Source organism: Bos taurus, chromosome 22 (genome assembly GCF_002263795.3).
Source record: "Bos taurus isolate L1 Dominette 01449 registration number 42190680 breed Hereford chromosome 22, ARS-UCD2.0, whole genome shotgun sequence".
Classification (NCBI taxonomy): domain Eukaryota; kingdom Metazoa; phylum Chordata; class Mammalia; order Artiodactyla; family Bovidae; genus Bos; species Bos taurus.
The window spans coordinates 55,544,588-55,557,704 of NC_037349.1; the positions used below are offsets into that span (position 1 = coordinate 55,544,588).

Here is a 13,117-nt window from a genome sequence, read left to right on the forward strand (position 1 = left end):
AGCCCCAAGCGTTGCGTGGCCTTCGGGAGGGCGGGGTCCCGGCGCAGCCTGATTTACGGCACGGGCCTGGCACCGATTTCCTTTCACATGCTCCCAAGGATGTGCTCCGGCGATGCTGGCGCCCGGCAAGTGACAGGGGGATCACATAGTACCTTGTGATGTGACGATGGCCGGGCCGCACTCGGCCTCTGATTACAGCTAAGACAACAGTTGCTAAATCCAGCGAACATGGAAAAACCAGAAGAGAAGAGGGGAAATCAGCCAGGGCTGTGGAGGGGGCCGTGGTGGCACAGGCCTGTGTGTGCACTTGCCGGGCGCAGGCCCCCGGTGGCCCCCTTGTGTGGACGCTGGCCCTGGGGACTCTGGGATTTAAAGCTGAGCTGAGAGAACTGCTTTTATCTTTTCCAGCATGCAGCCCCAGGCCAAAACAGAGAAAACAGTTGTTACAAGTCTCCTGTTCAAAGGCAGTTTGAAACATTGTCTCTCTTTCTCACATGAGTATCTTCACCACAAGAGCCATGGCACACACACAGACACAGACGTGGCTCACACACACCCCCCCCACCCCACCGCTCCCCACCTGTTAACCATGGCTCACACACACACCCCATCTCACCCCACCCCAGCTCTCCCCGCCTGTTAACCATGGCTCAGGTAACCTGAAGCAGGTAAAACAAAGGAAGGCGTTTCCTCCCAGCCGCTGACGGCACAGGAAACCCGAGCTAGAGGGCTGCAGACGGGGGCTGGGGGCTCCCTGCAGCTGCGGCGGGGTATAGACCCTGTGAAATGGTGGCAGCTGCTCCCTGTCTCTCAGAAAGGCAGAAGAATTCTGCTAAGAATGTACGGTCTCTCTTCTTAACGCTCCCTAATAAATACCACGCGTGCCGAGTCTGTAGCGGCCGCCCATTACCCTGGCGTCCTCCAGGTGGGGCGTCTGTAACTCTGCAAATCGTTCAGACCACGACGGTCTGTCAGCGAGCAGATACTTCAGATGACAGCACAGAAGCCGGCTCCATGTATCCTGCGTTTTCCGTGGCTGCCTCAGGGCTGTGGTGGCGTGACGGGGCCTTTACCCCTCTGTCTGCTCACATCTGACGCGAGTTATTCAACGAGGAGGAGACAGGGTCCTCTACTCGCCAGCCTGAGTAACTGACTTCCAGAGGATCATAGGAAATCCTGGGTGGATTTTGTTCTCCTCTGTCCCTGTACTCAATAGAGACTCAGTCGGTTGTTGATGCGTTGAGCATTCTTTCACCCAGCAGGTATGAATATGCAAGTATAGCCAATTTTTTTTTTTTTTGGAACCAGATGACCAGGTACTGAGAAATTTTGTACCGTATTTCCTTGTGTATAAAATAGAGGTTCTGCCTCTATCACAAGACTGGACGATCTAAAAAGCTACTGTGATCGCTGACTAGACCCAGTGAAAGGAAGAACTCCTGTTTTTCCTTTGTTGTCGCTCCGTCACTAAGTCGTGTGTGACTCTCTGCGACCCCATGGACTGCAGCACACCAGGCCCCTCTGCCCTCCACTGTCTCCCAGAGTTTGCTCAGATTTATGCCTATTGAGTTGGTGATGCCATCTAACCGTCTTACCGTTTCTCCTTACTGACAGAAGACTCTGGTACTCCAAACCTGTAGGTTTCCCGCCCCCACACCAAGCAGTTCTCTAATTCTCCACAGACACCAGCCGGGTGTCCTGCAGTTGAGTTCCATTCTGACACCCCGTCTGCCTGGAGGTTCCATCAGATCCCACAGGTAAGGGCTCAGGCCTGAGACTGAACTAGGACTCAGGACCTAGGACTCTCCTCCGTGCTACAAGACTGTCTCCTCAGGTGACCCACGACTTCTGTCTGGCTTGGCTGTGAACTGAGAGCTCCCTTGACTCCCCTCCTCAGCTTCACAATTTGCTAGAACGGCTCACAGAACTCAGGGTGCCAGGACACAGCTTGGAGACAACAAAGTGGAAGAGACGTGTGGCGCGCAGTTTGGGGAAAGGGGCTCCTGCCCCTCCTGCCTTCCCAGCACCCCCAGCTCCAAAGGCTTCCAAGGACCTTTCTTCTGAGATTTTTATGGAGGCTCTATCATGTAGACATGATCTGTTCTTGAATTATTCATTTCTTTATTTGGCTGGGCTGGGTCCTAGTCGCAGCACGTAGAACCTTTCAGCTGTGGCATGTGGGATCTAGTTCCCTGACCGGGGATCAAACCCACACCCCCTGCATTAAGAGCACAGTGTCTTTTTTTTTTTTTTTAAGAGTTTTTTTGAGGTGGACCATTTTCAGAGCCTCCAGTGAACTTGCTACAATATTGCTTCTGTTCCATGTCTTGGCTTTTCTGCCCAGGAGGCACTGCCTCTGGGATCCTAGTAGCTCCCTGACCACGGATCAAACCCGCACCCACCCCCTCCCCCAACATTGGAAGGCAAAGTCGTAACCACTGGAGCACCAGGGAAGTCCCCCAGGATCGCTTGTTAGCTCCGCCTTCAGTCCCTGGTCCTTCCCCAGAGGATGAGGGGCGGGGCTGGAAGTTCCAAGCTTCTGATCATGGCGTGGTCTTTCTGGGACCCAGCCCCCATCTTGAAGCCGTCCAGGAGGACACCACCAGTCACTCCATTAGGATGAAAGATGCTCCTGTCACTCAGGAAATTAAAAGGAATTGAGGAGCTATGTCAGGAACCTGGGTCCCTGACCAAATATTAGAACAGAAGGTGCTCCTAGCGCCTGTACCACTTAGAAATTCCTTCCTTCTTTGTTCACTTAGTCACCCACTTACTTGTTCATTTATGCATTAAAGAAGTATTTATTGACCCCTTCTTTGAGCTAGACTCTGACTAGGCCAAAGATGAAAGAGAACTCTTGCCTGAACTCAGGGAGTTCGCCACCTAACCATCTCGTTCACTTTTTTCCCTCCTTAATAAAGCTGTCAACTGTAATCCTCCAGTACTGTTTCTGTCTTTAGATTCCTCACTGTCTAGAGCAAGCAAGAGTCAACTCCATGGAGTTTCCACAGGCCAACCTGAGTGCTGTGTTTCAGTCTCTCCAACTCTAAAATAAAGCCCCAAGGGAGCCAACAATTGCCACAGATTACTATGAGGTTAAAGCAGAAAAGGAAAAAAAAAAGAAAACTGTAAACCTTTAGGAAAATTGTACTAAGCAGGTGACATGTTACTGTCAGTTCTGAGATATGTTTGCCTAGAGAAACTTTTTTGTTTTACTTTTTCTTGTTGCTGTTCTTTAATATTTATGTTTTATTTATTTACCTAGCTGTGCTGGGTCTTAGCTCCCCGACCAGGGATGGAACCCGGGCCCGCTGCATCAAGAGCGGAGTCTTAGCCACTGGACCAGACAAGAAAGTCCCTGTTTGTTGTTTTGTTTCGTTTTGTTTTTTAAAATAACAACTTTATTGAAATATTATCCATACACCTTACAATTTACCCACTTCCTGTGTACACGTCAGTGGTTTCTAGTATTTTCATAGAGTCGTTCCAGCCATCACCACAGTCCATCTGAAAGATTTCCATCGCCCTCGAAAGCACTCCCGCTCCTGTCAGCCGCCCCTGAACCCTTCCTCCTTGCCCTGCGCACTTCTTGCTCCACCGCGGGGTCACTCGGTGCTCCGTCCGGCACTATCACCGTCGGACGCGACGCAGCGACTGAGCAGCAGCACCGGTGCTGATAGGAGGGCGGCGGCTCTGCCCCGGCTCCGGCATTCACGGGCAGCGTGGGGATTCTCGGACCACGACCTGCACGCAGGAGCTCCTTGATGGGAGAGTTTCGACTACATTTGAAGTTACTAACTTATAAACAGTACGATTGCTAGTAACGTCCCTGAATCTTTGGGTTACATTTTTTTTTCAAAGTGCTAATTATTATCGGTATTCAGCAAAATTGATTTTTGTATGTTGATTATGTATAACAACACAGTGCGTGTCTCATATTAGTTTTAATAGTTTGAGAATTCTTTCAGATTTTCTGTGTAGATCATCGTATCTTTTGCAAACAGCAATAGTCTGGGCTCTTCTCTTCCAATTCGTATGCCTCATTTCTTTTCCTTGTTTTTTTTTTTTTCCCCTACTTTGGCTAAGGCTGCCAAAATAATGTTGATTTAAAGCCCTTATAGCAGATTCATTGAATTGTTCCTGACTACTAAGAATGCTTCCAAAGTGTCTCCATTTATCATAATATTCCCCGTAGCTTTTTAGCTTAAGGAACCTCCTTTTGGTTATAGCTTTGTAGTTTTATTAAAATTATGAGTGAATGTTAGACACATTTCCTGCATCTATTGAGATGTTTAATGATTGGATGTCCTTGCAGTCGAAGGGACTCTCAAGAGTCTTCTCCAGCACCACAGTTCAAACGCATCAATTCTTCAGCACTCAGCCTTCATTATGGTCCAACTCTCACATCCGTACGTGACTCATGGAAATACCATAGCTTGGACTGTACGAACTTTGCCGGCAAAGTGATGTCTCTGCTTTACTGTCAATCATTTATTGGGTCCAGTATCTGGGGAGCTGGACAGGAGGGCCCGTGGGCAGGGATGGAAGGAAGGACAGGGTGAGAGCCGGCCTGGGCGAGGGTGCGCGTCCAGCAGGAGTGCGGGGCCCGGCGGCTGTGTGCCCGTCAGCCAGCCTCAGTCCGCCCCCTCCCGTTCTGCCCCCGCAGTGCCCATCCTCCACCACCTGCTTTCCGCCAACTTCCCTCTGGCATGCTCTTCTTGAGTTGGGAGGTGCTGGCCGGTGGAGGACCCTCTGGCCCTGGCTAGTGGGAGCAAGACAGAGGCGGGCATGAGACCCGGATGCCCCACGGAGACGGAGCGAGAACAGGTGTGTTGTAATGTCCTTCCTGCCTCAGCAGACGTGACGAAACAGACTGTCTGCCCTGAACAACTCATTCGTTTGTCAGAACTGCTCACAGGGCGAGCGCGGCCTTGCAAGCAGCAGCACGTTCTGAGCAGGGAGAGTCCCGGCTGGGCATCCTTCTACCGAACGGGTTGCCAGTCGATGTGCTGAGCATCCTCAGATAAGCTTTTTAGGAAGTGCGGCCTTTTGAATTTAAAGGTTCGTAATGGCCTGAGCCCCAGCTCTGCCCAGGAGTCGCTTCCAGACCTCCTTTCATCGATTTCCTGAGAAACTTGGATGTTGAATTGTGACGTAATGATTTGCCTTAGCTATAAACAGAAATGCAGGAAAAATCCAGAATATTTCCAACTAGTGTGCAACCTGGACCACATGATGAAATGTGTCCCCCGCCCCCAGCCCCGCCATCACCACCTCCTGTGTGACCCCATCTAGCCGCTATCTTGGTCTCTCTGATTCTTCTTAATAATGAATAGGAACTTGGCACATTTGTGTTGCTCGTGAAAATGAGAACTGCCTCGCCTGCCCTGTGCTCCCCGGTGAGCACCCCCTTGCTGCAGGGCAGGGCTGGCTTCACCTTCCCGGGCCAGCGCTCTCAACTGCTGGGTTACAGCCTGTCTAGACTAGAACCGGGTCATCCTGGCGCCCAGGGACCAGGGGCTGTGCGAGGGACCCGTTCAGTGCAGTGGGGTGAGGGGCAAGGGCCAGCACAAGGGTGGGGAGCCTGGACTCCTGCCCAGTCAGCCTGAGAAGTAGGGGGTGGTCAGCCCGCCGCAGGAGGGGCCTTACTGTCACTGGGCACTTGGTGCCTCCTCTTGGCCTGTGTGTGAAGGGCAGGGGTGGGTGCAGCCCGCCTGGGGAGGCAAAGCCATTCCTCACAGCCCTCCTCTCGCCCAGTCCTTTGCTGGAGCCACCAGCCGTGCTCATTCATTTGTGAACGTGCTTGAGCCCAACAAAGAGATGGTCTGCAAGCCTGTTCGTCGGCTTTCAAGAAGCTCCACCCTGACAACAAACCATTTTGAAGTTTTAGCAAATGGTTTTCAGTGGTGTAAGAAGAGGAGCAGCAGCTAACATTTACCTGGTGCTTGCTGTTTGCCAAACACACAGATACTTTGTTGTTGTTCAGTCGCTCAGTCATGTCTGACTCTCTGCAGCCCCATGGACTGCAGCCCATCAGGCCTCCCTGTCCTTCACTCTCTCCTGGTGCAGCCCCATGGACTGCAGCCCATCAGGCCTCCCTGTCCTTCACTCTCTCCTGGAGTTTGCTCGAACTCATGCCAATGAGTCAGTGATGCCATCCAACCAGCTCATCCTCTGTTGCCCGCTTCTCCTCCTGCCTTCACTCTTTCCCAGAATCAGGGTCTTTTCCAGTGAGTCGGCTTTTCTCATCAGGTGGCCAACATATTGGAGCTTCAGCGTCAGTCCTTCCAATGAATATTCAGGACTGATTTCCTTTAGGAATGACTGGTTGGATCTCCTTGCAGTCCAAGGGACTCTCAAGAGTCTTTTCCAACACCACAGTTCGAAAGCATCAGTTCTTCGGTGCTTAGCCTTCTTTATGGTCCAACTCTCACATCCGTACATGGCTAGTAGAAAAACCATAGCTTTGACTAGATGGACCTTTGTTGGCAAAGTCATGTCTCTACTTTTTAATATACTGTCTAGGTTGGTCATAGCTTTTTTTCCAAGGAGCAAGCATCTTTTAATTTCATGGCTGCAGCCACCATCCACAGTGATTTTGGAGCCCAAGAAAATAAAATCTGTCATTGTTTCCATTGTTTCCCCATCTATTTGCCATGAAGTGATGGGACTGGATGCCATAATCTTAGTTTTTTGAATGTTGAGTTTTAAGTCAGTTTTTTCACTCTCATTTCCCCTTCATCAAGAGGCTCGTTAGTTCCTCTTTGCTTTCTGCCATTAGAGTGGTGTCATCTGCATATCTGAGATTATTGATATTTCTCCCGGCAAACTTGATTCTAGCTTGTGCTTCATCCAGCCTGGCATTTCTCATGATGTACTCTGCATATAAGTTAAATAAGCAGGGTGACAATATACAGCCTTGACGTACTCCTTTCCCAATTTTGAGCCAATCCATTGTCCCATGTCCAGTTCTGTTTCTTCTTGACCTGCATACAGGTTTTGCAGGAGGAAGGTAAGGTGGCCTGGTATTCCCTCTTTGTTGACGTCATTTTAATTTAGTCCTCGAAATTAAGTTTAATCAAATTTAATAATTTGGTCTTCCCTAGAATCATCACTTTAGAGAGGGATCCCTGGGACTTCCCTGGTGGTCCACTGATTAAGACACGCCCCCCTTCCAATGCAGGGGGCATGGATTCAGTCCCTGGTCGCAAACTAAAGATCCCACGTGCCGTGCAGCACAGCCAAGAAAATAGTAATAGTAATAGAAAGTGATCACTGAAGACTTAGGAAAACAAAAATGCCATTGTATACCATTAGGCAGACGAGTGCATCACCAAGGCTGGCGCTGTGAGGGACACAGAGACCGCAGCGGGCAGCTGGTGCCTGCCCTCCAGATGCTTGAGAGTCAGGGTGGTAAGAAGAGTGTACCTCGCTGATCTGCTAAGAATAGGCTTGTTCTTTTATTCCCTCATTCAGCAGCGTTTACTGAGCCTGATGGTTTGTGATGTATTGGTGCCGAGCGCCGTGTGCAGTGCCGCAGACACTGGTCTTAAGGAGCGTATCATCTGCAGCGAATATGCCGGAAGTTCAGAGTTGGGGGGGTTGGGGGCAGAGAGAGGAGGAGGAGAACAGAGTGCAGGGGCTCATCTCGAAGCACGAGCAGGGGTTTCAAGGAGGATGTGAGCTGGTGATGAAAGACGGGCTTCTTGCCCGCGGTTAATGACAGTCTCCCCATGGGTGGGGGACCGACCTGGTTACCTGTGGCAGGTTCACCAGCAGAGCCTGACGGGCAGGCAGCAGGCAGGGAGACGTGCCCTCTTTGTGCGTAGGGTGAGAGGGCTTCCGAGGAGCCCGAGTTAGTCCGTTCGTCTGCACACCGTCCCCACCCCCCTACCCCGGTGTCCATGTTGGCTCGCACACCCAGCTCGGTACCAGATGCTCACCTGGACCGTCTCCCAGAGGGCGGACAAGGGGCGCAGGCCCCAGGCCGGGGGAGGACTGGAGGAAGGGGCCCTAGACAGGCAGAGCCTGGAATGTGCCCTTCACCTGGGGCCCCTGGACTCAGGGTCCCTGGGTCTGGGAGCAGCTCAGCGCCCACAGCGCCGCGTGCAGGGACAAGGCAGGCTGGGCCGGACCCAGCTGAGCCAATCCCCGCCCTTGCAGCCCTCCTCCTCAGCGCCTCTCATCACCACTGTGCGTGTTCACTTAAACCCAGCAAGACCCACGCCAACAAAAACGAAGAAAATGATCTCTTGCGGTTATTTATATTGTCAGCCTCCTCTGGAGTGCTTTTTTTTTTTTCTTCCCCCAGTCCAGCTTGCAATAATTTATTAAGAAAGGGTAAAGCGATTTTTAAGTGTGATTTTTAAGGAGTTAGGCCCACACATGAGCTTGCTTTCTGTTATGCTTCTGCTTGGGTTTGATGTTGTTCCCAACATGAACTTAGATTTACCTTCTTCTCCTGGTAGTTTGGGATCACAGAGGAAAAAAATCCCAGTCTGTAATAGTAGCCACTGCACACACGCATGAGGCAGAAACTTCTTTAAAATGACTAAACACCGTCATAACCCAAGCTGCTTTCTGAGAAGAGGGGTGACATGGGAGGGAAGTCACAGGGGAGCTGACTCTGAAGATGTTCCTCTTCTCTGCCACCATTGTCTTGCTTCTCCGTTAAGCAAAACGCAGCTTTCTGAACATAGCGCCTGTTTGTCACCGGGCCGAGGAAGAGAAAAAAGAGAAATGGAAGAGGCTGGAAAACTCTGAACATGGTTTACAAAGTAGGTTTAAAAAAAAAAAAATGAAGGGAATGAACCGCTCTTTCTTTTTCTGTCTGCAACCTCTAAACTCTTTCAAGTTACGGCCAATTAGAAAAAACTTGGAGCGCGTTTCAAGGCCCAGATTTCCCACCATCAGAAATGCACAGCCGCCAAGGAAAGGGGGAATCGGGCCGTGGAGCCGAGCGAGCTGGAAAAGTACTGAAGGACCGGAGGGGAGCCTGGAGCCGGGGCGGGGGACTGCAGGGCGGGAGGGGACTCTGGGTCCCCCTCTCCTCCAGCCCATCAGCATGGCTGTGCCCCTCGGCCGGCGGGCAGGTGGGCTCTCGGCTTCCCCCGCCGAGAGGATGGTCAGGCCACATGAGGAAGGAACCTGAGATTCCGACGACCCTCCATGCAAAGCCCCTAGAGCCTGGACGCCTGAGCCCTTCTGCCGGGAGGCGGGCCGGGCCAGCGCTCCGGCAGCCTCCGCACAGGCGTCTATATTTAGGTGAGGGCAGGCTGCTGCCAAGGTAAAGAAAGGCATGGTCCCTGTCGCCTCACACGCTGTTTGTCTTGGCACAGAGGCCCCGCCTGTGCCTGCGTCCTTGCTCACTGCAGGCCCCGTGCTGCCCCGAGGCCTGGACGCCCTTGCAGAAGAGGAGGCACCTCCCGGACCCCCGCGGCTAGGAGTTGGTTGGGGCGGGGGCAAGCTCAGCCCTCCTGAATGGCGCCCTTCATGCCCACGGCGACGTGCCGCCCAGCAGGGACTGGCCTCCGTGTCCCGAGTGCTCCCTCCGCAGGCGGTGTGATCGCGCCCTGAGTGACCCGGTGTGCCCAGGGGCTTGTCACCTCTCCAGTGTGGCAGGCCCCCAGCCTGCAGTGGGCAGTTGCTCTGCCCGGGGCCTGGCCCCTGGGCCTGCTGAGCACCCGGGACAGGCCCCGGTCACCGCCTGCCATGTCCCTGGCCACCCTGGGATCTCCAGGGAGGCCCCCAGCCGCGGAAGGGCGGCCCAGCTCAGCGGACCTTCACCCGCAAGCGGCCCAGAGGCTTCTCCATCCTCGAGCCCCATGCAGAAGCCCTCACCCTCCCTCCCCTGCCCCCCGCTCCTCACCCCTGAGCCGCGACTGCCTGGTGTCACCCCCGTGCTTCCAGTTAACACAGCTAACAGCCCCCCCTCCCTTGTGAATCACCTCTTCCAGGAAGCATTCCGTAAAGGGCCAATTGACTTCTCCCATAAGGTCACGCTGGCCTGCCTTCCAAAATGTTCCATCCTTCAGGGCTTAGATGGGTATCATCCAGTGCAGAGCCTGAGCGGAGTGCCCAGCCCTCTGCCCCTCAGCTCAGGCCACTGCCCTGGGCCGCCTGTCAGACAGCCTGCCTGCCGCGCCTTACCCTCCCGGCCAGACTGGAAGCTGGGGAAGGGGCCGTCCCATTCAGCCAGCTCCCTGTCCCCGGGGGCACCTCTCACAGTACCCTAAGGTGCAGCCCCAGCTTCCGTCACCCTAACTCTCTGCTGCCCCAGCCCTCCCAGAGCCGGTGGAGGGGAGAGCGCACTGGAAGGAGAGGGTCTCCCAGGCCCCCAGACAGGCTGGGGGAGGTGGCGACAGGATGGCACCCTGCGGGGCCCTTGGGCCCATAGATGAGGGTCCTCACCCAGCATGAGGACCCAGCTCCCCAGTTGGCTCCAGCGTCCGAGGCCCGCACACGCCCCCTGTGGAGGGCTCAGCTGTCTCGGTTTTCGAATCCACAGGGGCCAGGTCCTTGGCGCAGACATGGGGGGCGCCTGGAACGAAGTGCTGTTCGTTCTGACTCCGGGGGAGCTGTGTGGCCATTCTTGAGCTGGCCTTCCTAGGGCCTTCTAGTATCTAGAGCAGCTCAGAACTGCCCCCCTGCCCTCCGCCCTCCACCCCAGACCAGGGCTCCCGCCCGCCTCGCTCCCTCACTTTCAGGCTGAAATGCATCTGTCCTACTTAAAGAACCTCTTCTGATCCCACCAGAAAAAATGAGCCCAAAGCTTATTCTCTTCCGCAGAGAAGAGGCGGTCCTGTGTGGGAGGCACCGAGGCCCCCACCCCCCACCCACCCAGACGGGCCCAAACTGGCCGCTGGGGCAGGGAGACCCCTCCTCTGAGCAGGTCCACAGGGCCTCACGGAGCTGGTCCCAGGTTGTAGGGGTGGGGGGTTTGGAGGGACTGTTCCCAGGGGCCAGGCGCCCAAGACTGAAGGGGAACTTCACACCCTGTGGTGAGTTGGAAGTAGCTCATCAGGGAAAATCAGGTATCGAGAGAAATGTCTTTATGGATGGCTGTCAGTGACCAGAGCCAGCTCCACATAGACCTGTAGACCTTGGGGAACCGGGCAGCCAGCCTCCCGAGACTGCAGGGCCAGGGGTGGGGGGCCCAGCCCCTGCGCCAGCAGCAGTGACCCTCAGCACAGCAGTTCTGTCCTGGCCACAGAGCCCGGGGTTCAGGGCAGGGCTGTGCCTTCCAGGACCGCTCCAGGGCCGCAGCGGGGGAAGCCAGACCCCCATTCCGCAGGAGGTGCAGAGTCTCGGTACACGGGGAGGGCGTTTGTGTTCTGTGGAGGCCACCGCCCTCGTTCTCAGGGTAAACATTTGTGTGAGTGCACTTGGGGGGGGGGCATCCGGGGAGGCGGACCCCTCACCTCCTTCGTCAGGCATGGACCAGGTCTGCGGCTAGACCCAGGACCACCCTGCTAGTCTGGGGCTCCATGCCCGGCTCCACCTGTGACCTCAGTTAGGCCTTGGTCTCCCTCCCATGACTGGAGGCGAGGCTGGGAGGACCTGCCGTGTGTGAGATCGTCTCCAGCTCTAACATTTTAGAACTCCGATCTTAGATACTCACGCTCAGCCTGCTGGGTCTCTCTCCAGACGAGACCTCAGATACGTACCCTGCTCTTTGCTTCTCCTGGCACCCTCTGTGATCATGCTGCTTCCCACTTGAGCTCACTGGCTTACAGCAGAGCCAGACTTCTCACAATGGATGGGCCCCCCTCCTCATGGAGCCTCTGCCTTGAGCTCCTCCCACCCTGACCATGGGCTTCGCCATCAGTCCCTGGAGCACGCACGCCTTCAGATCTCTGCACCTGCCATTCATGCCACCCGGAGCCCCTTCTGTCCACCCGGTGGGCCGGTGCCTTCCCGATTCTCAGATGTCAGCTGAAATGTTGCCTCGAGGGACCTCCTAAGAATCCCTGTCTACAGCAAGCATTCCTCTGCTGCTCTGCCTCTCACTCGGTGTTTACTTACCGCACCTTCGTGGCACTCACGTGTCTTGGAGCTATTTTCTTGGTTCCAGTCGTGTCTCAGTGTCCTGTCGCCTCCACTAGGATGGAGTGTCACACACGTGGGGGCCTCCTGAGGGTGGAGGCTGCACACACAGAGCCCAGCAGAGGGCCCGGGACATGGAGGGTGTTCCGTGTTTGTAGAACGGATGAGTGGATGGATGGATTGTTACTGTCATTGTTGTTCAGTTGCTAAGTTGTGTCCGATTCTCTGCAACCCCATAGACTGCAGCATGCCAGGCTTCCCTGTCCTTCACCATCTCCCAGGTTTTGTTCAACTTGAGCATCATCGTGTCAGTGATACCATCCAACCATGTCATCCTGTATCGTCCCCTCCTCCTCCTGCCTTCAGTCTTTCCCAGCATCAGAGTCTTTGCTAGTGAGCCAGCTCCTCGCATCAGGTGGCCAAAGTATTGGAGCTTCAGCTTCAGCAGCAGTCCTTCCAGTGAATATTCAGGGTTGATTTCCTTTAGGATGGACTGGTTGGATGTCCTTGCAGTCCAAGGGCCTCTCAAGAGTCTTCTCCAGCACCACAGTTCGAAAGCATCAATTCTTCGGCGCTCAGCCTTCTTTATGGTCCAGCTCTCACATACATACATACTTCCTCCACAGAGAGCATCGGTTTCTTTCCTGATTTCTGAGTCTCAGGCCCCATTCTCCCTCAAGGATCTGAACGCAGCAATGAAGGAGGTGTTACGTAAATCCCACGTCCGTTAGGAAATCCTCAGCCAGGAGCTGAAAGGGCCCGTGCTCCCGTGGCCTCAGCACAGTTGGACTGGGATCGATTTAACGTTTCTTAAGGGCCCCCTTGTCGCCAAGTCCTGGGTGAGTGCTCTCCACCCGTGGCGTGTTTACCTTTGAGAGCTCTTGTGAGGATAACTCTGCACCTGAGTCTCATACACAGTAGGAAACCTTGCCTGAGGTCACAGAGCTTTTGAGTGGGAGAGCCCAGATCTGAACTCGGGAGCACTAACGCTAACTCTGCAGAGTTAGATCTAACTCATAATTCTTGTGAGTAAGCAGGTGAAGGAGTGACATGTCAGGAGGAAGCAGCTTTG

At 54.2% G+C, this 13,117-nt stretch overlaps 1 protein-coding gene and 1 long non-coding RNA gene across 18 annotated transcripts in view; one reads left to right on the forward strand and one right to left on the reverse strand.

The window, feature by feature from the left end:
- ATG7 (autophagy related 7) overlaps positions 1 to 13,117 on the forward strand; it is a 274,102-nt gene that overhangs the window by 240,101 nt on the left and 20,884 nt on the right. For 10 of the 17 annotated variants that reach the window (XM_024983104.2, XM_059879952.1, XM_059879951.1 and 7 more), the window contains 2 exons: positions 1,615 to 1,757; positions 3,266 to 8,431. In XM_024983104.2, coding sequence (XP_024838872.1) covers positions 1,615 to 1,757; positions 3,266 to 3,281 — 159 coding nt within the window. In that variant the 3' untranslated portion in view covers positions 3,282 to 8,431. 17 annotated transcript variants of the gene reach the window in all.
- LOC104975600 (uncharacterized) lies at positions 8,525 to 9,943 on the reverse strand. Its single transcript, XR_001494797.1, has 2 exons — positions 9,869 to 9,943; positions 8,525 to 8,702 (listed from the first exon to the last, which is right to left on the reverse strand). It is a non-coding gene; the product is annotated as an uncharacterized lncRNA (long non-coding RNA).